Source organism: Beta vulgaris, chromosome 9 (genome assembly GCF_026745355.1).
Source record: "Beta vulgaris subsp. vulgaris cultivar EL10 chromosome 9, EL10.2, whole genome shotgun sequence".
Taxonomy (NCBI): domain Eukaryota; kingdom Viridiplantae; phylum Streptophyta; class Magnoliopsida; order Caryophyllales; family Amaranthaceae; genus Beta; species Beta vulgaris.
Window position 1 is genome coordinate 37,018,602 of NC_079210.1, and position 26,486 is coordinate 37,045,087.

Consider the following 26,486-nt stretch of genomic DNA (forward strand, 5'->3'; position numbering starts at 1 on the left):
TATTAATACCTACCCTATGCTTGTTTATGAATTCTATAGTAGTCTAGCGGTTACTAAACCCGCACAAGACCCATCTCATATGCGTCCAATAGACTGCTTAATCAGGACTTTCGCCTATCCCTCCCGGAATTTGCTAGAATCCTTCGAGTCCAATGTCGGGGGAGATTGGGCATCCCCCTAACTACCACCACTATGATACCTACTATGCCATCGCGGGTGATAAAAATGACTTCACCCTCCAACGTTGTAATGCCAAATTCATCCACCAACCCATCTTCAAAAATGACTTCTCAGACACTGTTTGGGTGGGTGGAAGGGTAATTGATCAGGGGGGACGAACTGCACTTGATAAGGAGTTATATGCTTAATGGTACCCCTCACCAGTTTTAATACAACATACCTCACCATGTTGCACTCTAAATGGAGCGTATTGCAACCATATTTCCTAAGAGGCGAGCCGACGGTACCTTGACCTCTCGTGCCATTATGAATGGGTTGGTGACTCTTTTTGCTGGTAAAGTCTCGGGTTTGGATGAGACCTGTTACCAGCCAGCCATAGGACCTACCCTCATGTACTATTCTTACCTAGATCGCCTCCACTAGTTATAGCAGGCTGGGGACACATACCAGTGGCGCATTAACAGGTTGCGCTCCATTGAGTTACCTAGTCCTCTAGCCAAAATCAGACTCGGGCAACCATATTACCACCTTATCATTGTCGGTATTAATTTTCCTACCCCCGTCCTTGAGATACCCCAGCGCACCTTTCACCGCCGTTCACCCCATTATGATGATATTGCCTCTACTTCTAATGCTCCCTTCCCCATATTCTACTGTTCCCCCCTCTTTTGATTTTCAGGATATGATGAGCATGCTCTGGCGGATGGATTCCGGAATTACTACCAACTCTACAGCCATCCGGAGCATTGCCCATCGGGTTGACGCCAATTCAGCAGCTCTTCAGAGCATCAGTCAGCGTGTTGATACATTAGCCAATGATCAGCATCTGGCTATGTGTCCCATGTACGACGAGTATTGTAGACTTTATTGGTTTGCTGAACAAGATGCGCACCCATCTTGGTACACTTGGAACCCGAGTTACAGTCAGCCAGGATCTAGTTGTAGGGGTGGCGGCGGAGGTGAGGATGATGATGGTGATGACACTTACATGGATGACTAATATCCATGTCGCTCCTCATCCTTGTTGCAATGCGGCCATTGCCAAGTTCAGCTTAGGGAAGGATTTATGTAAGTACTTCTCTTTGTTTTATTGCTTTTTAGGTTAGTTAAGCTAGTTTTATTGCTTTGAGAAAATGAAAATACATAAAAAAAAAAATGAAATATTGCTGGAAAAAACACCAAAAACACGAGTTGAATATGAATACATTGATTGCTTCCCTGTGCACCGAACTCTACTTTGAAAAATGATTTAACTCATTATACTGGATGGTTGGGCATTTGTGATTGGGATGTTGTGATGCGATCTTTGATTGCCTTGATCTTGGGTGGATTTTGACTATAAAGCGCCTACTTTAACTGCATGCTTGAATTGGTTAGATTGTGAGGATTCTATCTAGCCTTCAGATTTATATCTATGTCTGGTCTATTCTTATGTGTTAGTTCCTCGTAGCATTCTTATCTTGATTTTCGCATTGTACTCGTTGATTTATGATGATTTGGACATGTGTTATGATAGAGGCGTTCATTTGTTTAATTTTTAAGCCTCGGAGTTGTTAAATGAAGCATTTTTCCTTTATAGCCCAGCTGAGCCTAATGACTTTTTGGATCTATATTAAGCCACATTACACTCCTTGAGCCTTTAAAATAATTATTGTCCCAAGCCTAGCTTGGGGAGCATTTATTAGGTTGATACTATATTGTGTGGTTGATTCCGTGGGTTGGTTGGAAAATAATGTCATGTTGGTACAAAGTAAAGTGGGAAAAAAAAGAAAAAAAAGAAAAAAAAAATACATGAAAAGTCTGCATATTCTTCATTCATTAAGTTTCAAGAAATTTTGATTCATGAAAAAATATTGAAAACTATACTGAAGGAGATAATTATTGGTTGGTTCGTGAAATATCAAAGTTGGTTATAATCTTGGTCATGTTGTTGAGGCCATGGGAGTTGTTTCGACAAGATCTCCTAATAGTGTTTCTTATTCCCCTTGTCTTAGCTTTTCCACCACATTTCTTAAATAATTTATATACCTTTACCCAAGCCCCATTACAACGCTGAGAAAGACCTTTTGAGCACGTGTTTGATTGTTTATTGGAATAATACATAATCAATATGCCAAAGTTGAAGATTAAGTTTGTTATTTGAGTCTACTTGATTAGGATGAGGGATATTATACCTTTCTAAACACACGAGAGTGTGAGTGGGAACGGATATTATGGTTGGGTTGATGAGCGATCGGGCACACTTTATGCTCGCCATAAAATTGAGAGGAGTGACACCTCGGTGAGCACCTTTTTAAGATTTGCATGTTATGTAGGGAAGTTGCATCTGATGATTTGCTTAGGTGATTTATGGTCAGGGTGATCTAAGCATTTGAACTTAAATTTTGCTTGCTTGAAGGATTTTGAGTTGAAATGTTTGAGTTCGAATTTCTTATTTGAGGGGTGAAGCAATCTTATTCATATTCATGATGTGCTTTACTTGGGGACAAGCAAAGGTCTAGCTTGGGGGAGTTTGATGTTATGGTTTTATATAGAGTTCTTCCCCCTACTTCTGAGCTAAAAAGGATGTGAATGGTTCTCCTAGGAGCTATTTTGTACTAACTTTCTCCATCTAGTTGTGATTTTCTGTTTTGTGTCGAATTGCAAGTTTTAGGGAATTATTCCCTATTTTCTACTGTTATATGACCGCTACACTGGATTGGAGAGGTTTGATGCTGAGTCCCAAGGTCCCGAGGACACTTTTCGGGACCCTTGAACAAGAGAAGAGTTGAAGACTTGGCACTTGGAGCCAAGAACGAAGACAAGTGGCCATCGCGGTCCCATCAGGCGGCCTAACTCGATCGGGCGCCCTCGGAGACAACAATTAGTTGGTTGCGGGCTCGATCGGGCGTTTATGCCCTATCGTTAGTCATTGTTGAAGCCCGATCGGGCGGTTTCGATCGGGCGCTTATGAGATGTTGTTGTGTGCACTGTTGAGGATGGTAGGCGGCCCGATGACGTCGGGCGGGTCGGCCCAATTGCATCGGGCGTTGGTGATTTTTTGGTTGTTTCAAGATCAAACCTTTGAATTGTTCACAAGTTCAATACAATTCTTCAGTTTGGTAATCTTCCTTTACTGCATCCTCTATTGTTGATTATATTACTTTCTTAGTTATTTGCAATGTTTCAAAGTATGAGTTTTTATCTTGATTTTGTTATTGTTTTCATGAATATGAGTGAGTAGTTCTATTTCTAGGATTGTGGGGATCTATGTATGCAATGAGGGATGGATAGATTAATCTAATTGTCTTGTATTTCAATTGTTTCCTATGGTTAATTCGTTCATGCTAGATTTATACATTAGGCCTGATTTGTATTTCTAATATCGCAATACTGAATTTCTTCGAGAGGACAGATATCGTATAGGCTTTCAATTATTAGGCAGAGTGATCCTTGACCATGCGAGAGCGGCTAGGTGATCTTTGAAGGAGGTAATGTTCGAGAGAAATTACATGTGTCCTGGATAAATGGACTTATTAGGTAGTTGTTATTCGTCCCTGATTTCCCGAATTGTATGCATAGTGATTCATAATTCTAGTTCTTTATTAATTGATTCATACCTTCGTGTTTAATTCTATTATTTGGTTAGTTTAGTAACACAACCATTTTCATCTGATTTAGTTAGTATAATACTAGAATTCACATACAATAGTATAACTTTCTCCATGTGGATTTGATCCTGACTTCCCTGACTACTAGTTAGGAGATTTTTTATTAGGTGATACGACTTTAGCCTATCACTACCCATTCGTAAAACCACCAATCTACCCATCAAAAATTACATCCCATGATCCTACCACCAGCAACAACCATTGAAGGCCAAATCGAATATTTATTGAAATATGAGCAAACTACTAACATTATAGAATACGCATCTGATCACTCCCAGGAATTTGAGCTTGGATCTCTTGAATATATAATCAGCAAGATACTCCCTTTAATTGTCTTTTTTGGAGCTACTTCTTTATTTTCATTTTCTTGACATTATCGTTGTTATTATCTAATCTGTCATAATTTAGTGAGAGAGTAAAGTATTGCTTGCAAAGAGTAGCCCAAACCCGAACCACACTTAAACTCCAAACATTCTCCTATCTGTTTATAAGCGCTGCCACCATAATTTGGTTTTGCAGTTGGTGTCGTGGTTATTATCGTTCGCCACTAGCGCCGTCACTTGGAGTAGCTGTCGACCTTGCTGAGTGTTCTTACTGTTGGTGTGGCTCTTTATTGAATTTGAATTCTTTCTGTTGTGTGAATTTCTGAGTTGGAGATTAGAGAGAATGGATGGGTGTAGATTTCTGGGTAAAGGATGAAGGAGGGGAGGGCTAAAAGAAGAAGAGGGAGAATCTAGTTAAAAAATGGGTGGGGTTGGATTTTAAAGTCACGTGACATTATTAACCTGAAGTAGCAGGTTAAATGACCTGCTAGGCCCACGTAAAAATGAATCATGCAATAGTAGGGCCTGCCACTGGATTATTGATAGTTGTGACCTATTAAAGAAAATCGCTCATAGTTGAGCCACATAACGTCAATATTTCCTTATAATATATATACATGCAATTCATCCACGCTATGAGTGCCTCACTTTTTCAGAACATAATTTATAACTTTTTTGGACAAAAAAAAAGGTAAAATTTGAACATTAGACATGTTTTTTGGGCTAGCTAATTTTATTGATTAAGCCTATATCACTTAACCAAATCCATCTTTTATTATTTATTTTATTTATACTTTCTTTAAGATTTTTAAAACTAAAACTGATGAGCAATAAAAGAATGTTACGCAGATTTATTAAGAATTTCTTATATTTTTATCAACAAAGTATTTTGTTTTAGTTAAATAATTTTACTTTAATTTGTTAATTGATTGTATTTTCCTTTTTATTTTACTACTTGATTGTGTATTGATTGGTCAAATATTTGATTGATAAAATTTTCTTTGCTAATTTTTTTATGCTACATTTGAGTTTGATTTTCTTTCGTCTTTTTTGGTAGAGTAGTTGATTTAATAAGGGGTAATTAAGTAAATTTATTGGGCGACACCATAGCTCCCCCCCCTTCCCTTATATAATGGAGATAAATAGATAAGAGATGGCTAACAGTGCGGGCCAATCCAGCTCATCCAGCCCAGCCCGCCTCTTGGGCAGTATCGGCTGAGCCCACGAAAAGCCTAATCCAACCCACCTCAGACCGTGAAATTGGTGGGTAGGTCGCGGACCAGATTTTTTTAGCCCAACTCACGAGGGCCCACTAGTAAAACCGTCCATCCTTGTGGATGAAACCGGTCCAGTCCGGCCTATGAACCGGACCTGCCCAACTCAAGTAATTATTCAGCCAAATTGTCTATATTTTAATCAAACTGTATATATTTTAATCAAATTGTATATATTTTAATCAAATTTCATATACTTCATCCGTTTCAATTCAGTTGTGACGCTTTTAAAATTTCGTACTCCTAGGCAATTTTTGGAGAGGAGAAAGATAGAGAAAGAAAATAAAAGGATCATGTGCTAGGAGAGAGATAGAGAGAAGTTATTACCAAAAATGAAAGTGTCACAACTAAATTGAAACTTCCAAAAAATATAAAATGTCACAACTAAATTAAACCGAAAGAAATATTATAATTCAATCAAATTCAAAAATAATGAAACTATTCATTCATATTAATAATTGTATATATTTTAATTAATTTTAAAGATTTTATGTAACAATAATAAATTATTCCAATGGTTAAATAATTTTGAAAAAACAAATTCTCATGCTGGCCCGCCAGCCCAGTAGGCTCACAAACCACCAGAATCGCTTTCTGAACCTTCAAAACCAGTAACAGTCCGGTGTGGGCCAAGATTTTTCAACCCGTGGACCAGCCTTCCCAAATCGTGAATTTCACGATCCGATGTTGGGCCGAATAATCTCAGTCGGCCACCAGGACCCGCGGACCAGCCCACCCAGCACGCAGCAATGGCCATCTCTAAGATAGATGATACTACTCATTTAGTAACATTTCTCTACGGTTTCACTCTAGATAATAATATTCTTCTTCCCACCACAATAATCTACTAGCCACCTTCCCTCCAAAATCTTTATCACTATCTATTGCCATCAATAAGACTAACTCAACAAAAAGTATCAAAGATAGTGGCTATATGATCGAGCACATCATAAGATCATAAGCCCTTGCTTCGTAATCTTTAAACCATCATTACCCTTGTTTTCAGCTATTATATTCCCTTTGTCCCTTAATAGATCTCCCATTTCTAGATAAAGAAAATCCTTAAAAAAAAGTTCAGAATATATAAAATAAAACTTAGTCATATGGGGTCTCGTTTGATTTGTCTCATTGTATACATTTGGAAAATTAAACTTTTATAATTTTTACTAATATATAATTAAAGATACAAAACTTTCATCAACAAACGTGTATAAGAGAAATGGACAATCTATTAAGGGCAGTGGCATATTTAGTAGGTAACACCATGGTGCACGTGCACCTGCAATAAAAAAAAGAATTTTTTTTTTCAAACAATTCACGCACAATTTTTCACGGTTCATTTTCAGTTTTCACTCTCTCAACTCTCTTTTCTCTCACATCTCACCTCTTCTCAGACCTCAGTTCTCCCTTTCTCTCTCATAGAATCTCAGATGCAGTGACTTCACTTCTTCCTCCTGTCATACGGCCTCACCGGCGGCGGTGGTACGCGAACCTAAAGACGATCGTGAAATCGTGACTCGGAGTCTCGGACCTCCTGCTGTCACTTCTTCCTCCTGTCATACAGCCTCAGTCGGAAATTGGTGGACGACGGTAGACGACCGGATAGACAACCTCCAAGAGTCGTGACTCGTGACTAGGTACATCTTAATCTGCTCAATTTACTTGATTTCTTGTTTTACTTTACTGATTAAGGTTTATCAATTTCATGAGAATTGGAAAATAAATTGCAATTTCACTTGTTATGGGTGTTTATAAATCAGATTATATAATTTAGAATTGTTATAAATGTTGATTTTGATGTTGTATTTTGATTTGAGTGTTATTGGTGTTTGAAAATTGAAATGACATTATATTTGAATTGGGTGTTATCACTGTTGATGCTGATTTTGTTGATTATAGTTTATGTTCTATGGCAAATTGGCACATGTTTCATTTGGTGAGATACATCTTCATTTAATTGAATTGTTACTTGATTTTCATATTTAATAATGAAGAGAAAACGTACTCCAAACAAAATGCAAAATATTGCTAGTTTCTTCACTAAGAAAAATCCAACTCCTGATTCTCCTCCACACTCAACATAAAATGAACAAATTTTATCTCCTTAATTTGAAAGCAAACAACATTCCTCTCCATCACACAATTCAATTGAAAATGCTCCTCAAAATTCCCCTCAAAATTCCCCTCAAAATTCCCCTCATAATTCCCCTAATAAATCCCCTCATAATCCTCCTAGCGCTCCGATTGGTCAAAGACTAAGTGAAATTGATTGCGCCAATCTTCCATAAGACTCGGGATGAGGAGAAAGATGAGTGATTTCCATAAAATTGATAAAGATTTAGTGAGGAGAACTTCATTGAGAGAAAACCTTGTCAACCAAAGACTTTCTATTTCCTCAAACACTTATTGCACAAAAAAACCGTCGATTTGTTGCCAAGTGGTTTGAAACATGGAGTTGGCTTGAGTATAGTGTGGAAAAGGATGTGCCTATTGTTTCATTTGTTATTTATTCAAGGATGAAATGCAATTGGAGGTGATGCTTTTGTTAGTGGGGGTTTCAAATCTTGGAATAGATTAGATACGATAAAAAATCATGTTGGGAAACACACGAGCGCTCACAACAAAGCAGTGTTAGCCATGAATTTATTCAAGAAACAAAAGTCAAGTATCTCCTCTACCTTGTCAAAACAAACAAAGGAAATTATGAATGCTTTTGAAGCTTGATTGAAACTATATAATGGCTTCTACTCCAAGGATTGTCTTTCCGTGGTCACGATGAAAAGGAAAGTTCCTTGAGAAGAGGTAACTTTATTTCGTTGTTGACTCTTCTTTCAAAAAAAGATCCTAAATATTCAAAAAGTTGTTTTTAAAAATGCTCCCGATAATTGCCAACTTACTTCTCCAATTGTCCAAAAAGATATCATAAATGCATGTGCAAAAGAGACAACTAAAGCAATCATTAAAGTATTGATGGTGGTTTCTTTACTATCTGGCTGATGAGTCTGCTGATGTTTCTGATAAGGAACAAATGGCTCTTTGTTTGAGATATATGTGAACAAAAAGGGAGAAGTTTGGGAGCGTTTACTTAGTATTGTGCATGTTTCCGATACTACTTCTTTGACTCTTAAAACTGCTATAGAATCATTGTTGATGGAGTGTTCTTTGTCTTTCTCTCAAGTACGAGGTCAGGGTTATGATGGGGCAAGTAATATGCAAGGTTCAATTAATGGCCTTAAGACTCTAATACATAATGAATGTAAACAAGCATACTTTGTCCACTGCTTTTCTCACCAACTTCAGTTGACTCAAGTTGCACTTGTTAAAAGAAACTCTGGTTGTGCTTGGTTATTTGCTGATGTATTGCACATCTCTTGAATTTTTTGGGAGGTTCACCGAAGAGGAAAGAAAGTCTTCGTGAAAAACAAGCTCAAAGAATTGTGGAAGCATTGTCCTTAGGTGAACTTGAAACAAGGTCGGGTTTGAATCAAGAACGTGGATTAGGTAGACCTTGTGACACTTGTTGGGGATCTCATTTCAAAACAATATTGAATGTGCTTGATTTATATCCTTCAATCCTTGGGTCGCTTGATGACATTGCAGAAGTCTCTGATGCACTTGATTCTAACAAAGCATAAACTATTACAAATTTGTTAATGTCTTTTGATTTTGTTTTTGTGGTGCATTTGATGGTTGTATCTTTGGGATACCAAATAACATGAATGTGGCGTTACAAAAATGTGATTCAGACATTGTAAATGCAATGAGAATGGTTAATGTAACCAAGATTAATTTGCAAGAGATGAGAGATGAAGGACGAGAAGATTCTCATATGGAGAAGGTGATTTCTTTTATGGCTAAGTATGACATTGAGGTTCTTAGCATGGAGGGGAAATATGTAGTCCCGGGGAGAAGGTTGTTTAGAGGTAAGAGCCCACAAGTGTCAAATTTACATCATTTTCGAGTGAAAGTTTTCTTGAGTGTCATTAATCTTCAGTCGCAAGAACTTGATAATCGATTCTTCGAGATAAGTAAATATTTACTTGTGTGTATGTCTTGTTTGAATCCAATTAATCGGTTTTCTTCTTTTGATAAAGCAAAATTTATTGAACTTGCAAAATTCTATCGAAATGAATTTTCAAGTTCAGAATTGATATTCTTTGACCATACACTTCAGAATTTATTGTTGCTATGAGAGAAGATGAAATTTGAATTTGAAGACTATTAGTGAGCTTTCAATGGAACTTGTGGAGACGGGATTGTCTGAAACTCATGATAGGGTCTACTTACTTTTAAAATTGGTGTTGCTTCTTCCCGTTGCAACGACAAATGTGGAAAGGGTGTTTTCTGGAATGACGCAAGTGAAAGACAAATTACGTAATAGTATGGGAGATCAAATGTTGAATGATGGTTTGATTACTTATTTAGAGAATGATTTGTTTTTGAATGTTAGCATGAATGATATTATAAATCGATATCAAAACATGAAAACTCGTCGCGAACAATTGTAATCATTTTTGCTAGCATTTGATTGTATTTTGTAGTATAATTTGGATATTTGGTTTTTTTAGTACTATTTGGTTGTATTTTGTATAATTATTGGTTATATATTTATTTTCTTTTCGATTGAAATTTAGTTTGAAGTATTTTTAATTAAAAAATATTTTGGTTTAGTGAACGGTAATTGGTGGTGAACCACCATTAGGAAATTCCTAGATCCGCTACTGATTAAGGGATGGATGGTGTAATAATGATTAATGGGTCAAACACCTATGAGGCTATGACGAAGTGACATATTAACAATAATGGTGGTGGAGACTATCATAGAGTGAATAAGTGATTAGGGTGGGCAAAGTAGTATCTATCTATATAAATCTATCTATCTATACAAATATATTAAAAGGCGTGCGAAAACAAGAAACTGTGCCACATGGCGCTCTTTCTAGGTAGTTTTAGTTTATGTAATCCATGTACAATAAAAAAAATTAAGAAATTGTATAGTATAGAGTTTGATCCCAAGACCTCAAGTACATATATTAAAGTTTTAACCACAAGGCTAAGTTGTATTTAGTGTTATTATCATAAAGTATTATATTAATAAATGAAATTTTTTCTTACCTGGGGCATAGCTCGGGCCTAATAACTAGTCTATACAAATATATTAAAAGGCGTGCGAAAACAAGAAACTGTGCCACGTGACGCTCTCCTAGGGAGTTTTAGTTCATGTAATCCATGTACAATAAAAAAATTAAGAAATTGCATAGTATAGGATTTGATCCCAAGACCTCAAGTACATATACTAAAGTTCTAACCACTAGGCTAATTTGTATTCAATGTTATTGTCATAAAGTATTATATTAATAAATGAATTTTTTTTTACCCGGGGCATAGTCCGGGCATAATAACTAGTTAAAAACGAAAAAGCGTGCGAAAACAAAGAATTCTCGAGACCTGAAGTACATATACTAAAGTTCTAACCACTAGGCTAAGTTGTATTTAGTGTTATTATCATAAAGTATTATATTAATAAATGAAATTTTTTCTTACTCGGGGCATAGCCCATGCCTAATAACTAGTGATAAATATATTAAAAGGCGTGCATAGTATAAGGTTTGATCCCAAGACCTCAAGTACATATGCTAAAGTCTTAACCACTAGGCTAAATTGTATTTAGTGTTATTATCATAAAATATTATATTAATAAATGAATTTTTTGTCTTACCTGGGACATAGTCCGGACCTAATAACTAGTTTTTAAATAAGACAATTAATAGAAATTTCAATAGTTGAGTATCATGTAAAATTCAAAATTCATGATGATACCAAATACGTAGAAAAACTAATTGTACCACATTAAATTACCTAGAACTATTAAAATTCTATGACACCTATTGTAATATTTTTATATATTTCCCAACTTATAATCTTCCCATTTTGTCTATAATTTCTAAATTATCATCACAAATAATGAAAACGATAGAAGTGTAAAAGAGAAGTAAATGGTGATAAATAGAAGCACTAGTAAAACAAAATTGAAAAGAATCACATACAAACCAGGAAAAAAAAGAAGAAAAAAAGAAACACAAAGGAAGAAAAAGAGGAATAAGGTTTGTGAAAAAGACAACAAACACAAGAGTGTACTAAACTTAAATGCAAAAAAGGGTAAAAAGAAAAAAGTAGGAAAAAAAAAGGCACCCCTAAAAATTCCACAAATTCTTCATTTTGTTCTTCTCACAAAATTATATAAAAAAATGAGAAAAAACAACATAATTATTTATTCCCTAATTTCTCCAAACTCATTTTAATTCCGAAAATTCCCATTTCTATCCTCTGGGAAAAAAAATAGGACAGAGACAGAGAAGAAGAGAGAGAAAGAGGAGAGAGAAAGAGAGGAAGGGTGGAGGAGAGAGAAAGAGAGAAATCGAAATCTGATGTTCGAATGTTGGGAATCAAAAGCTGACATTTTCATAGAAATCTTCTAATTCTTTTTGCTGTAATTTCGAATTTTTCTTTTGATCTTCTGAAAAATCGATCAAAAATTAAAATCGAACTCTTTCTGAATGAAGTAGTGATTCGGGGAAATTATTGCCCGCTGATTTTGACCTAGGAGAGAGAAAGAGGAGGAGAGAGAAAAAAGAGTAGAGAGAAATAGAGATGAACGGCGGCGATGGAGGCGGCGGAGGTGGTGGCGGAGAAGTTTCCGGCGCGGGCTCACCGCCATCGCCGTTGGAGTGGAAATTCTCTCAGGTTTTCGGTGAAAGGGCAGCCGGTGAAGAAGTTCAAGAAGGTGAGATCCAATTTGAGTTTTTTTTTTGGTTTAATTGATTGATTTTTGTGTATTTGGTATGAGATTAGGGTTTGAGATATTTGTTGATATTCCGATCTGATGTTGAGATTTTTGATTTGATTTGATTGGTATTGGGTTTATGGTTGCATTATTATTGTTATGTAAATTGTTGAATTAGGGGAGATTTAGTGGTGGTCAATTTTATGCAGTGAAGTTGATTGAGAAAGTGTTAAGTTTGATATTGTTGTATCATGCAGTGGATCAGGGTTGTTTTAGGAATTGATTGTTTGTGAGTTTGGGTAGTGTGTTATCGATGTTTCTAAGTGCTATATTTAAGGATTAAGTGGATGACTTGCTGTGTTATGGCTGTTCGTCATCGTATGTGAGGGAATTTGTGTTTGGAGGCTCGGAGCAAAAGGAAAGAGCTTTTTATTTTGGTGGGTTATTGCTGAATGAATTGGTTCTACGGGAGGTGAGAGTGTTAGGTATTTGTTTGTCTTTTGATGGAGCTGATAGTGTTAGTAGTGGTTAATTGCATTATAAAGGACCGGACCAACTATTGGATTGTAAGAGTGCAATACTTATAAGTTGAGGTAGGTGATAGTTGTCCAATCAAGAGTGAAGACCGAAACCTCCGCACCCAGAGAAATTAAGGGATTAGGCTTGATATTTTCTCCCTCATCCTAATCCATCCCTCTGTGGGCGGATCATCATGTTGTGAGGTATTGGATGTATAGATTGTTTAGTTCTCTGTTTGGTTGATACGCTCTCTACTTTTTTCCATATTTTGAAATTTTGGTGGCATTTTCTCCTACTATCTTGTGTTATAATTTGTACTTGCTAGGCAATCTCTTGGCATGCTTAAGCTGAAGAAGTCATAAATGGTAAATAGAATAATTTGGCATTCCCCATTGTGGTTACTTAACGTGTGTTTGATTAACAATCATAGAGGAAAGGGGAGGGGGGGTGTGAGGGAAACAAAAAGAGAGGATAGGGAAATAGGGGGCTTGCAATTGCCCTCCAAGGCTCCAAATCTCTATAATATGGAAGAAATTTGATTTATCAGTAGGGGAATTTTAATGGATCCTTTCCATCATCTTCTCTTCCCTCCCGAACTCCAGATGAAAGGATTAGAGATCCCTCACTTCCCGTCCAGTGTTATCCAAAATACATCATCCAAACACCATGTTAGATTATTCGTGCTTTAGTTTTAAGTCGGTCTTTAAATTAATTGTGGCCAATAACCAGGAACTCTTTGCGGATAACTGTCTAGTTTAGAAAAATAGTTGCTTTATAGCATCTAACCTCCAGTAGTTGTTACAAGCAAATACTATTGGCCATGATTTCTGCATGGTAATTCTGAATTATGTAGAGCACGCTAAACAGGTTGATGACTTGATGTGCATGATTAAAGGTTCATAGTTAAGAATGTGATGCAATATTAGAGCAGAATATAAGGTTGTTGATCTGTTGCTACATGAGAAAGATATCAGATTTTATAATCACCTGCTTTAGGCTCTTCCATAATTTATGCAACTTTTTGGTTCAGAAATTAGATATCTTGTTAGGTTATGATAGGTTAGATGATTTGGGTGTAGTGTATAGCAAGAAATACTAGTCTGATGAGCATCAATATGGCACGTGGACGGAAATGCTTGTCCTCTAGTAAAGTTGATTAAAATGTAATTGTGCTTTGTCTGCTTAGGATGCCCCATTTTCTAATAATGGGTGCTAGTCACCTCTGTTCCAAGTGAAGTGGCTGCATTTGCGACAATAGTTTAGCTTGAACTATTATTTGGAGTTGCAACTCAAAATTACAAGTCTTTTAATTATGTGTTATGGTGATATGCTATCATGTTAGCTGTTAGACCTATCACCTTTTATCACCATAAAGCATTTCTCCTTTAGTTACATTTCTCTTCTTGATGTTACCCCTTCGCAAAATTTAACCAGTATGTGAATTACTTCATGCTTGTGTAGCTATGTGCTCAGAGTTTTGTCTTTCTTTTTGCAGTTGATATCATTTCAGCTATCGAGTTTGATAAAACTGGAGACCATCTAGCCACTGGTGATCGTGGGGGCAGGGTGGTCTTATTTGAAAGGACAGACGCAAAAGATGTAATTCCCTTACCTACTATCTTACCATTTTATAAACATTACAGCCTCATCCTCATACGTCTTATGTGTCAATCTGCAGCATGGTGTTAGTAGAAGGGATCTGGAGAGGATGGACATTCCAATTAGTAGGCATCCCGAGTTCCGTTATAAAACTGAGTTCCAGAGTCACGAGCCTGAGGTAACTTTGAACTAGCATGATTGTCTGAATAATAAACTCAGTATCATAGTGTTTTTTCTCAGTTGATGATGAGTTTGTTTTTCTTTTGATCAGTTCGACTACCTAAAGAGTTTGGAAATAGAGGAGAAAATCAACAAAATCAGATGGTGCCAAACTGCTAACAGTGCACTGTTTCTTTTGTCTACCAATGATAAGACCATTAAGTTTTGGAAGGTAGGCTATTCTGTTGTTACCTTTTAGTGCTACTACAGTTGTCTCACATATTTATCTGAATTATCTCATTGAGTGCTTTGTAATAATCTGTTAAATTTCATTCTTTTTGTTTGCTTAGTTGAATTTTTTTTTTTTTTGGTTTTGGGGGGGGGGGGGGGGGGGGTTGAGGACGATGTCCTTCTACAGACTTTTATCTAGAGTAACTCTTTGCTGGATCTGGGTTTCTCTTTTTCTGTGAGGATAGTGGCGCAGCAAACAAATCTTTTTAGGATTTAGAAAATGGCTTTAGGCATCAGTGGAAAGCATATTTGCATGTGAATTTGTGCGTGGATTTCTGTCGAAACTTCCTGTCAAGGCTTATTTCTATGTGTCTTTCTCATTTATTCTGAAAGAAGTAGAACACTGATGGAAGAGTTGTCCTGGTTTTTGATGTAAATCAATTACCTGCTGCTTTCTAATCTGATATTCTTGCAGCCATCAAGCTTTTGGTGAAGTACCTACACTGCTAAATCACAAGTGAAATGATTGGTGCTTGTTTTTTCTGTGCCTTTGTTTGAGATCTTTATTTGCTTAGTAAAGTTCAATTATTTCCATGTAATATAAGGAAATCATACATCATAGGGATCTTCTCCTACTTTGTGTCAGCAATCATACATTTTGATCGCTTTGCTTCTCAATTGTAATTTTGGCAGGTCCAAGAAAAGAAAGTCAAGAAGATAACTGACATGAATATGGATCCTTCCAAAGCTGCAGGGAATGGTTCTGTTGCTAGTTCAAGTGTTTCAAGCAGCTCCCAATCATATCTTGTGAACGGAGGATATCCAGATAAAATGCCCAGTTCATTGAATAGTGACCTCTCATTCCCTCCAGGAGGGATCTCATCTCTGCGTTTACCTGTGGTAGTTGTAACCCATCTAGTTTCTCTAATTATTTTCAGTTGTTCTGCCATAACTACCCATGATATGAATGAAGTTTTAACAGTTCACTCCTTGTTATCCATCTCTCTTCCTCGTTTTTTTCACACTGACATTAGGTTTTAATTAACTTTTTATGTGTACGACAATATGCAGAATGTATATTAATCTGTGAGTTTGAATGTGGCTCATTGAATTAACTTTCACTTTTCTTCAGAAAAGGAGAGTTAAACTTTCACTTCAGATGAAAGATTGGGGTTTGGACTTTTATTGGTTCAGAGAGTTCTCTCTAATTACTAACCTAGAGATCTCTTGTGCTTTTCTGAAAAAAATCGTGTGTGCTCTATTTTTGCATTATTGAAGTCAATACTTGTTTAGTGGTTGATTTTGGTATTGATACATACATGACAAGTCTTCTTTCACAGTTTTGTTTATTAGCACAAAAGGAGGCTAAAGAAGTATCCCCGACAGAATGAATTTGCTGTGTGATGCCTAATATCTGTTTGGTCATGAGTTTATTGATTTTCACCCCATTTTATTTTACCAGTTGGATTGAAGTTTTAGATGCTAATGCTAAGTGCTTGGATGTGCAGGTCACCAGCCATGAGACAAGCCTTGTTGCTAGATGTCGACGAGTATATGCTCATGCTCATGACTATCACATTAATTCTATTTCAAATAACAGGTATATATTCCTCAGATAAGCAGGATGTAGTTTCACTAATGCTGATGCGGTATCAATTTACATTTCTACTGATTTTTTATTGGTATATTCTGCAAGATTGTCATCTGCAATTTCATCAAAAAAACAAGATGATCTGCAAGATTTTTATTTGTATCTTCCTTTGTTTGACTTGTTAAGTATCTACTTCTAACCTACGTATATGTCTCTGTGCCTGTGTATTGTGCATGACTTTATGCATATACATAAAAATGTTTGTGTGTGCACGGCTGCACTTGTGCGCGCGCGTGTGTGTGTATGTATGTATGTTTACACAATAGTTTCCATGATTCCTTAGTTTTGCGAAGTATTTGACCAATATTCACTTATGGCTGGTTTTGATTGTTGGGGTAATTTAAAGTTATGGGCTTGTGTCCTAAATTTTCTAAGAACATGCTGGAAAATCATGATATCTGCAACATCTATTGCTCATTGTGTGTTGCCGCAGTAGGATCTGGTATGCTTTAATGGTAAATGAAGATGGTGCCTTTTTAATTTATAGTTATTGTTCTTTGCTAATTCAAATGGTAAAAAAGTAGCAACTGATTTTTGCAACATATATTGCTCAGTGTGTGTTGCCGCAGTAGGATTTGGTATGCTTTTATGGTAAATGAAGATGGTGCCTTTTTTATGTGTAGTAATTGTTCTTTGCTAATTCAAATGGCAAAAAAGTAGCAACTGATTTTGTTACTAGATAGAGCGAGCGAGTGATTGCAGGCTTTATGATAATGGAGTCTTCTATGGAAACTTCTACTGCACTGAAATTCTATGTCTGCTGATTACCACCCCCCCTTCTTAGTTCCTACCTTAACCTTGCTTTCTGCATCAACTTGGGACATCATGCTGAAAGCTAGGAGAGGAACTGTTTCCATGTAGGATTAGGCCTCTGTTTTTACCTGTTTGCTGATAATGGAGTCTTGTATGGAAACTTCTGCACTGAAATTTTATGTCTGCTGAGTGCTGAGTACCACAGCCCTTCGTAGTTCCTACCCTAACCTTGCTTTCTGCATCAACTTGGGACATCATGCCGAAAGCTAGGAGAGGAATTGTTTCCATCTAGGATTAGGTCTCTGTTGTTACCTGTTAGCTGTTAACATTTCTGCCATTTACTGTTGAATGTCGATAGATCACATAGTTACATTTGCCTATGGGAGATCATGGAATCAGAGTTTATGACCATTTGTTACTATATTGTGGTTTCCTTGACATTTAATTTTCTCTTACAGTGATGGAGAGACTTTTATATCAGCAGATGATTTGCGGATAAATCTTTGGAACTTGGAGATCAGTAACCAGAGTTTCAATATTGTTGATGTAAAACCCCAGAATATGGAGGATCTGACTGGTATATTCGATTTTTCTGCTGTTCCTTTCACCATTAATTTCACTGTAATGAGGAGTATGATATTGATGAAATACTTGGCTGTCTTTTGGTTGTGGACCAGTTTAGTCGTTCAATTTTATTCTGCAAGTATTGCCTTGGTTCAATTTTTTTCCTTGCAGTAGTTTCAAGTTCTTTTTCCTTTTCTAATAATATACTGGCAGAGAATTTTTTTTCCTTTTTTTTTTTGGGGGGGGGGGGTATCGTGGGGGCTTAGCTGAAAGCATTAGAATTGGAATTATTTACCTGCTTTCAAGTCAGCAAATAAAGTAACTATGAACAAATGCACATATTTTATGGGGGCAACTTCATTTGCTCTTTCTGGATGTCCAGCGAAGCTGAAACCATATCTGAGTAGAAATCATCTTCAGCTATCTGAAAGTAGCCTGTTCTTGTGCTTGCCTTTTGTCGACATACGAGCAAGTTCGCATCATTATTGATATTGCATTTAAGTTGTGCTGTCTGATAAAAGTACAGTTTTCTACAATCGTTTTGGAAATTGAGAAATGAGAATGTGTAACTTGTTTAGAAATTCTAAAATTCCTGGTAGCCTGCTTCTGTGTTTGTGATCAGAATGTTTGGAGGTTGTTTTCTGAGATTGGACTTTATAATTTGTTATAATTGTATGCAGTAAAGGTTTTGCTGCAGAATTTGGCATTTTTTTGATGATTATTTCCCTTTCAGCTTCTGCCCTAGTCCCCTGCAAGTTGCTTTTTTTTTGTGATGGTGTTAGCTTTTCTTTACACATAAGGCTTAGTCATCTTACAAAGTTGTGTTTTTTTTCTGCAGAGGTTATCACATCAGCTGAGTTTCACCCTTCCCATTGTAATACATTGGCTTATAGTAGTTCAAAGGGATCAATCCGTCTTATAGATTTGCGACAATCAGCATTATGTGATAGTCATGCAAAATTGTGAGTGGTTTAATTTTGCTTCTTTTTCTGTATGGGAGATTATGCTTAATCTCGGAACACACACACTTGTGCACTGGGTAAGGGTTTTTTAATGAATATTGGAAGTGCATCGAATTAAAATTGAATTGTGGGTAGTAATTAGTATCTTTTTCCTCATCAACTTAAAAGCTGATATTCTATGCATGCAGGTTTGAGGAGCAGGAAGCACCCGGTTCAAGATCCTTTTTCACAGAGATAATTGCCTCCATTTCAGATATTAAATTTGCAAAAGATGGAAGATATATACTTAGTCGTGACTACATGACTCTTAAGGTTTGAATAAATTTTCCTGTTAATATTATTAGCTTGAAGTTCCTCCCTTTAAAGTATGATTGAAAAGGTGCTGATATCCGGTTGTTTTGGTACTAACAAGCCAAATTGAGATGGAGCTTGTGTTACTCAGCTCGATTCATTACACTTGCACTAGGACTTGTGTCAAGTTTCGAGCTTTTTCGAGTTTGAATTTTATGTCATAACAATTTCATAATTAAGTTTTGCTACTTCTTTTAAGCTTCTCACCAGCATTGTACACAATTTTACCATTAATACTGAGTTAAATTATATTATTTGTTAAATGCTATAGGTCATAAATGCTCTAGGTAAAAAAGTTGTTTGACCTAGTATTCAAGTTTCTCAACTTGATCTTAACCATGCATGGCTCATGAAATTTTGAGCGGAACTCTAATAGTTACGAGCTAGTTAGGCTCAACCCCTAGTTTCTAAATGATCGTAATTAATTGTTTATGATGAAGGGCTGTTTATCGTGCTTAATCTTTCTTTTGGCTCAGTAGGTGTATGACTTCTCTCCGCTTTAGTCCACTTTATTGTTTCACTGTCTTTCATTTCTTTCCTCCCAATCATTCATACAGAAAGGATCATTCAAATAAAAATTAATTCTATGCAGTTCAACAACAAAAACACAATTTTTTCCATTACATAATGAATCCTTAGACCATAGCATTTCAAAAGGAACAGTAGGATTCTTGACCTATTTTTCTCTAGATTATAAAAATTAAGATAGTGAACAATATTATAAGAGCTCAGAGGTGCACTTCAAGTGCCTAGGGGATCCTCATCTGTGCCACACTAAGATCGCCTCATCTGAAGCCTTCAAATAGTCATGATTCAGTGTACTACTCGGATTGGCACCTCCAGTGCTCCTTTCCATACACTAGCACATGATGCTCTTATGATAGATGCCCTGATAATTTTCAATAGAATGTCGGTTTAGCAAGGCTGTTGATAGTTAGAAATAAAATTAAGGTTTTTTAATTTAAAGATCCATGAAGCTGCAAATCTGACAGAAGGAGACCAGCTAGATGTCCAAGCTCCACCTCCACTCTCCACTATTTTAGTTGGATATGAGAGTATTTTTACAGATCAAGGGATCATTTCAAGAAAAAGAAGTGCTCTATGATGGTTTTTATCGTGTACAGCTGCAGTTAGTGGATTTTTGATTTTGATAGGCGATGACCAAGACTAGTGCAACTTAGGCATAAAGTGTCTGTATGATGAAGTCCACAGTAAAATCCCTGACTAGTGCAACTTAGGCATAAAGTGTCTGTATGATGAAGGAGACCAGCTAGATTTCCAAGCTCCACCTCCACTCTCCACTATTTTAGTTGGGTATGAGAGTATTTTTACAGATCAAGGGATCATTTCAAGAAAAAGAAGTGATCTATGATGGTTTTTATCGTGTACAGCTGCAGGTAGTGGATTTTTGATTTTGATAGGCGATGACCAAGACTAGTGCAACTTAGGCATAAAGTGTCTGTGTGATGAAGTCCACAGTCAAATCCCTGGCTTGCACGGTTGCACCTCCATTCTGAGGTCAATTAAATTTGGGGCAGAACGCGGGGGATGGGGGTGGGGGGAGGGGATACCCTCCTGAAAATGGAAAAGAATGAAAGGAAAGGTCTGTATTCACCCCTGAAAAAAGGTCTGTATCCAAACATATTTCTTGCAAACTGATTCATTCTGATGAACCTGCTTTCTGGTCCTAAACAGTGTTAATTCGCTGTCTAATTCGCCTTTTGAATTCGGCAATTCGCCCAAAATGAGCCAAAAATGAACCAAAATCGACCATAATTCGCTTTTCTCAAGTCGCGATTCGCGGGGGAATTAGGGAATTAGGTAACACTGGTCCGAAATAAAAAGTAAAGAAGCTTTTGGAATTTTATCATAGGTGGCGTGATGTGTTTGGAGATGATGGTGTGACATATATATGTTGTTCTGAGATAAACAGAGTTGCCTGTGCCAACTTGCTAGTTTTGGCAGCACACCCCAAAACTGCTAAAGAATACATCTTTCTAATATGATGATGCTAAGGTTGGGACTTCTGACTGTGAACCTTGAAGATACATCACTCAGTTTTTTGAAAATGACACTGATCCTTCTGTGTTTTGGTCCTTGTCCCTGTCTTGGTGGTTATTCACCAATGAACAGTCTGTGTGACAGAGTTTTTTTTGTCATACAATAGAATAGAAGACGCATATGTGTCAGTTATCGAATCCAAATGAGTAAATACAGTATGCTGGACAAAGTCCCTCCACTTAAAGCTTTTATTGTGGGATTTGAAGTTACTTGTCTCATGAGGATGTCTGTACAGAGTACTTGTAAGAAAAGTAAAGTTTAAAGCTATAATCATGGTTTATAGACTCTGGCATGCTGCCCAACATTGTTCCCTCAACATTTTACAGACTCTGAAAGGATTTGGTACAGGCGGATTTGAGGGCTAGACCTGGCTACTTGTAGGGAGTTTTATTTGTTGTTCTAGGTTGAAGTGAAATTCTGTCACTTCATATCTGGGTGTTTGAGATTGGACGTGGGTACTTTCCATGGATATCTGAAATGAAGACTAAAAGTAAATTTGCAACATAAGAGTGGATCATGCATGTTATTTTCTACCTCTAGTGCTAATATGCTATCTATTGCTTTACACTTCTAGATTGGAATGTATTGGTGATTGTATTTAGAACTTTTTGTTTTCAACTGCAAATCGCTGTTATTTTTATCTCATGTAGCGGATTGTAATGAGCCATTTAGTGGAATGCTGGGATGGCTCAGAGGAGTTCTAGCACTTACCTTTATGCCAGATATTTGCTTTTGACTTACTACATCTTGATCTTGGTATCAGTTATGGGACATCAATATGGATTCAGGTCCTGTTGCAACATATCAGGTCCATGAATATTTGAGACCAAAGGTGATTTAAATTCATACCCATTGGTGTGCTATATCTGCCAAGCTTTATATATTTACTAATACATGATTTAACGTCGCAGCTGTGTGATTTATACGAAAATGATTCTATCTTTGATAAATTTGAGTGTTGTCTGAGTGGTGACGGACTGCGAGTAGCAACTGGTTCTTACAGGTATGAGTGTATGTTTGATGCTGTTTTCTGTAGTATCAGTGTTTCAGATTTTCTCCCTTGATGGAAGCAAAAATTTTGTGTTGCAGCAATCTTTTCCGTGTGTTTGGTTGTGCTCCGGGGAGTACAGAGGCCACAACTTTGGAGGCTAGCAAAAACCCCATGAGGTACTTCTGATGAAGAAGCAGGGAAACAATCAGTATGTCTTATATGGAATGAAAATGTAATTATAACATGATTCTGGCAATTGCAGGAGACAAGTACAAACCCCGTCAAGACCCTCCAGATCTTTGAGCAGCATAACACGTGCTGTTAGACGAGGTTACCTCTAATTTCTTCTCATGTGATGCAAACTTGGATTGTATCATAAATGATAAACCCAAGACTTTTTCACTCAATATATTGGAATATTTATGGCAGGACCGGAGAGTCCAGGTGTTGATTCAAATGGAAATTCTTTCGACTTCACCACAAAGTTGCTTCACCTAGCTTGGCACCCATCAGAAAACTCAATTGCTTGTGCCGCAGCAAACAGTTTGTACATGTACTATGCATAAAGATGGCTCAGGAGGAGGATATATTGTTGCTTGGTTAACTTTTTTGGGGTTGATATCTGACAAAGGGCAGAAGGTCGTTTTCCCCTCGCGGCACCAACAGTAAATTAAATGTGGCCCGATCGCCTTGTTTTGACTCCAAAAGTGCCTCTTAACCTGCAGCTGCTGTAACAGAATTCGCCCAGGAAGCAAACTTGTCTTCATTTTTTCAGGTCGCAGCTCTGATTATTTATAACCGCCACCCACAAATTCCTTTTTTGCTTATTATTTTTTAGCCTTGGCTGCTGCTAAAAGAAAAAGGTAGGTGCAGCTCTGTTCTTCACTATGTGTTGGGATGACGCTTTGGGGAAAATTGTGTTTGTAGCTCTCCTACAACCAAAAAAACTAAATGGATGTTTAATATTGCCACTAGAAGTCTAAGATGAATGTAGCCTTTTCTTTTCTTTTTTCCCCCCTTTTTTGACCTCAAAATGTTGGTGAGAAAGGAGCTGTTTTAAACATTTAGTGAATTGATTTATTTATTTCTTTTAAGTATGATTAGTACAATTTCTTCTTTTTTCTATTTTTTTCCTTCTATTTTTTTTTCGATCTATTTTTTTTCTTGGGGTACTATGATAATACCTTTTTCTTATAGCATACTTTTGTTCTAACTCTGTTGTAATATTCAGATAGTAATTATTTTCCCTAAGGATCAATTGTGCTTTTATTCTCCATTTCTGTAATTCTGTTCACGTTGCAATGCAGCATTACTGTGTATATGAATCAAATTCAAGCCGAGTAGGCTGTTGCCATTGATATGTAATGCATTAGCTCTGTATTTGTTAGTGCAGCGATAGCTTTTTATCCTCTAATAACAGCATGTTGGAACCCAATTTAATCTAATTTGAATTACGTTGTGACCGTTTCTACGCCAAGATCTCAGATTAATTTTGTTTCTAGTTTCTTCATGATGGAACAAAAATTCTGGGTTCTTAGGATTATTAGCGTGTCTGCTACAACTTTTAAAATAGCTTTCCAAGGATCAATTAGTCTGTGTCTTCATTGTGGTATGTAAGTTTACTAATGGTGTGTCTCTGTGGTGGGGTGAAATTGTGTTTGAACTAGCTTTAGAGTGGCTGAAGTAGTGTCTGGGAAAAAAACTAATGTTGATGTAAGTCCATTAAGTTGACTACTAAACAAATACAGTATGATTTAGTGATTCAGTTTGGTAGCCAATTTGATTTTCACAGTCGTTAAACACTTTCTAGCCCCTTTGCGGCCCTTAAGCGTGGATCTAATGACCAGTCTATCTCTAAAAAGTTCATGTTACTTTACATAAGTCCTAACTACTTATTAGTAGTCTTTAATATGTATGGGAATTTATTTCCATTGAAAGTTCTATTTCCTAAAAAGTTATTTTCCTTTTGTATTTTTTAGGATATTGACTAATGTGTTTGGTTGACATCAAGGAATTTGTAATTTTTATGAATTGATGTGGGAATTTTGAATGACTAGGGGGGGGGGGGTTGGTTTAGGTGAAAAGATCTCCACGTTTTGTGAGAACTTTAATTTTTCACGAATTTTCATTGTCCCCAAAACGTTTTAAGTCAACCAAAAAACTAACCAATTTAAAAAAAATCATGAGAATTTTTATTGCATACATAATTTACTGTATGCCAAGTGCTTGTTTGGTTTAACGTACGGAGTGTAAATTCTTTGAGAATTTATTTTCCCATGTAATTGTATTTTTAGGAATTGCTAAATGTTGTTTGATGCTTCATGGGAAATGAAAATTTCCATGGGAATTTCCTCTTACGTGGGTCCCTCTAGGTAAGTAATTTCCTCCATTTTGGAAAGTGGAACTTCCTTGTAATTTCTACTTCCCATAAATTTATCAACCAAACAACACCAAAAATTTCAATTTCTAGGAATTCTAATTTCCTATGTTAAACAATGTCAACCAAACAACATTCAAATTAATGAAAAAGTTTTAGATAGTTAGAACTTAGTTATACACTAGTTACATGTTCTTGGGTAGTTTTTCACAAACAAATTATTAGCGAAGTTGTTTCAAAGTAATATCAACTTTACAAATACATCCTAACCAAAATAAGTTGAACTAGAATGATAATAATTTTACTTGAAATTGTGTAGAATGATATAGGACTTAATATTTTGATAGTATCTTGTTGGAAAAAAAATGTTTAGCTGATAATTTCGAACTTTATAACTTTATACGTTGTGGTATCCCTTGTTTAGCTTCTGGGTGAGTGTTGTGCGAGGCATTACAGAGGAAAATTCTTCTTATTGTGGGGTTCTCGAGATTGGACCCCAAAAAAATGAGCCTAACCTGTTCGGGACCAGTTCGGAATCTGCTCAGTCAAAGTAGGCTCGTTGTGGCTCGAGTTATTAACGAGCCGAGCTGAGGTATGGTAAAGTTCGGCTCGAAATACTCGTTTTCTTATTAGGAAAAGAAAAAGGCTAGGCTAATCAATATGATAGGACCAACCTAACACATCCTTACGGATATATAGAAAGGAACACCGGGTCGTCAATATCGAACCACCGATGAAGAATAGGGTACGAGTGACCTTTGTTTGTCATAAAAGTCGCTGCTTGGTTAGCCTACCTAAAGCAGTGGTTGAAAGAAACATTCGAAAACTCACTTAGAGCAATACCTACATCATGAACAAAATTGTTAATTTCCCAAGGCACCTTCCAGCTTTTCGTGAGAGAGTTAGTAACCACCAAGTTATCCCCCTCAATACAAAGATTCTTAATTCCTAAAGAGAGAGCAGCACTAACTCCCTCGTGAATACTCCAAGCTTCAACAACCAGAAAGGAACTACAGGGGGACAAAGCTTTTACCCCCAATATAATAACTTCCCCAACATGATCCCTAATAACAAATCCAAAAGAGGCATTCTTGGAGTTGAGCTTAGACCCATCAAAATTAAGCTTAAACCAATCCTCCCAAAAAGGAGACCACCACACCTCTTTTCCTCCCCTTACTTGAGAAGAATAAGTCGAATTGGTCCTACGAAAATTTGATAGATAAGAATTAGCCTCAAGAGCATGCACCCTTACTAAATTTTTTTAATTGAGCCACCGTCTTGAAAGGGGAACAACCTTCCTGATGAAAGCACACTCTATTTATAGCAAACCATACATGCCACCGAATAAAGGATATTTTACACACATGATCTAAGCTACGAATCGACCTAAGCTTTGCAATAATTGAACTTAAGGGATGGCTAAGATCAACAGACTGGATAAGCGGTCACCCATCCGATCGATTCAAAGAAAAACAACATCCTTTGTGAACGGACAATCAAATAGAAGGTGCTTTGCATCCTCGATAATTGCACAAACCACACTCTTGAGGAGAAAAGCATAAAGCTCGTGAAAAAGCCCAATTATTTTTTTATATTTAAAAAATAGTTAATATTTTAAAAATATTTTATATATTTTTATAAATTAAAATATTACGTACATTTTAGTATATTAACTAAGGGGTTATTCGTTATTGTTTTCTATTTCCAGTTTTAGATTTTTTGAAAACCAAAAACAAAAATATGAAAATTAAAAAAAAAAATAGTTCCTAGTTTTTTGTTATCGGTTTTCAAAACTTACCTTTTTGAGTTAAGTATAACTAATTTTAAGTTTATTCTTCTCCTTATATCATACTAGCTTTTTATGCACGCGATGCGTGCGATGACATTTTTAGGCCTAATTATTACTAAGTAGTAAACAAAAAGAAAATGCAAGTTAGTATTTTAAGTTCGTTCACCTCCATTTTGTGAATAAGATTCTTTGAAATACAATCAAATAGTACTCCTTCTACATTTTGTTCTTTCTTTTACAGTCATTAACTCTTTGCATTTAAGTAGCA

The 26,486-nt window shown here is 36.4% G+C and overlaps 1 protein-coding gene across 2 annotated transcripts; it reads left to right on the forward strand.

Annotated features, from left to right (window-relative positions):
- The first annotated feature begins 11,588 nt into the window (after positions 1-11,588).
- Positions 11,589-23,328, forward strand: LOC104903673 (serine/threonine protein phosphatase 2A 55 kDa regulatory subunit B beta isoform). 2 transcript variants are annotated; one of them, XM_010691752.4, is made up of 14 exons: positions 11,589-12,211; positions 14,226-14,329; positions 14,409-14,507; positions 14,601-14,720; positions 15,413-15,622; positions 16,228-16,319; positions 17,582-17,700; positions 18,526-18,649; positions 18,838-18,961; positions 21,825-21,893; positions 21,973-22,064; positions 22,151-22,228; positions 22,315-22,382; positions 22,482-23,328. In XM_010691752.4, exons 1-14 carry the CDS (start codon positions 12,079-12,081, stop codon positions 22,616-22,618), a joined length of 1,569 nt encoding a protein of 522 aa, XP_010690054.1. In that variant the 5' UTR covers positions 11,589-12,078; the 3' UTR covers positions 22,619-23,328. The 2 variants fall into 2 exon arrangements, with proteins under 2 accessions (XP_010690054.1, XP_010690055.1); XM_010691753.4 differs by having other exon boundaries at positions 15,413-15,619.
- The last annotated feature ends 3,158 nt before the right edge of the window (positions 23,329-26,486 follow it).

Bases quoted from the DNA above. Each gene is read 5' to 3' on its own strand.
- LOC104903673 (XM_010691752.4), top strand. From the start codon at position 12,079: ATGAACGGCGGCGATGGAGGCGGCGGAGGTGGTGGCGGAGAAGTTTCC. The intron at 14,508-14,600 runs GTAACTTTGAAC...TCTTTTGATCAG, and splicing joins TCCAGAGTCACGAGCCTGAG to TTCGACTACCTAAAGAGTTT. The intron at 22,229-22,314 runs GTACTTCTGATG...TGGCAATTGCAG, and splicing joins GCTAGCAAAAACCCCATGAG to GAGACAAGTACAAACCCCGT.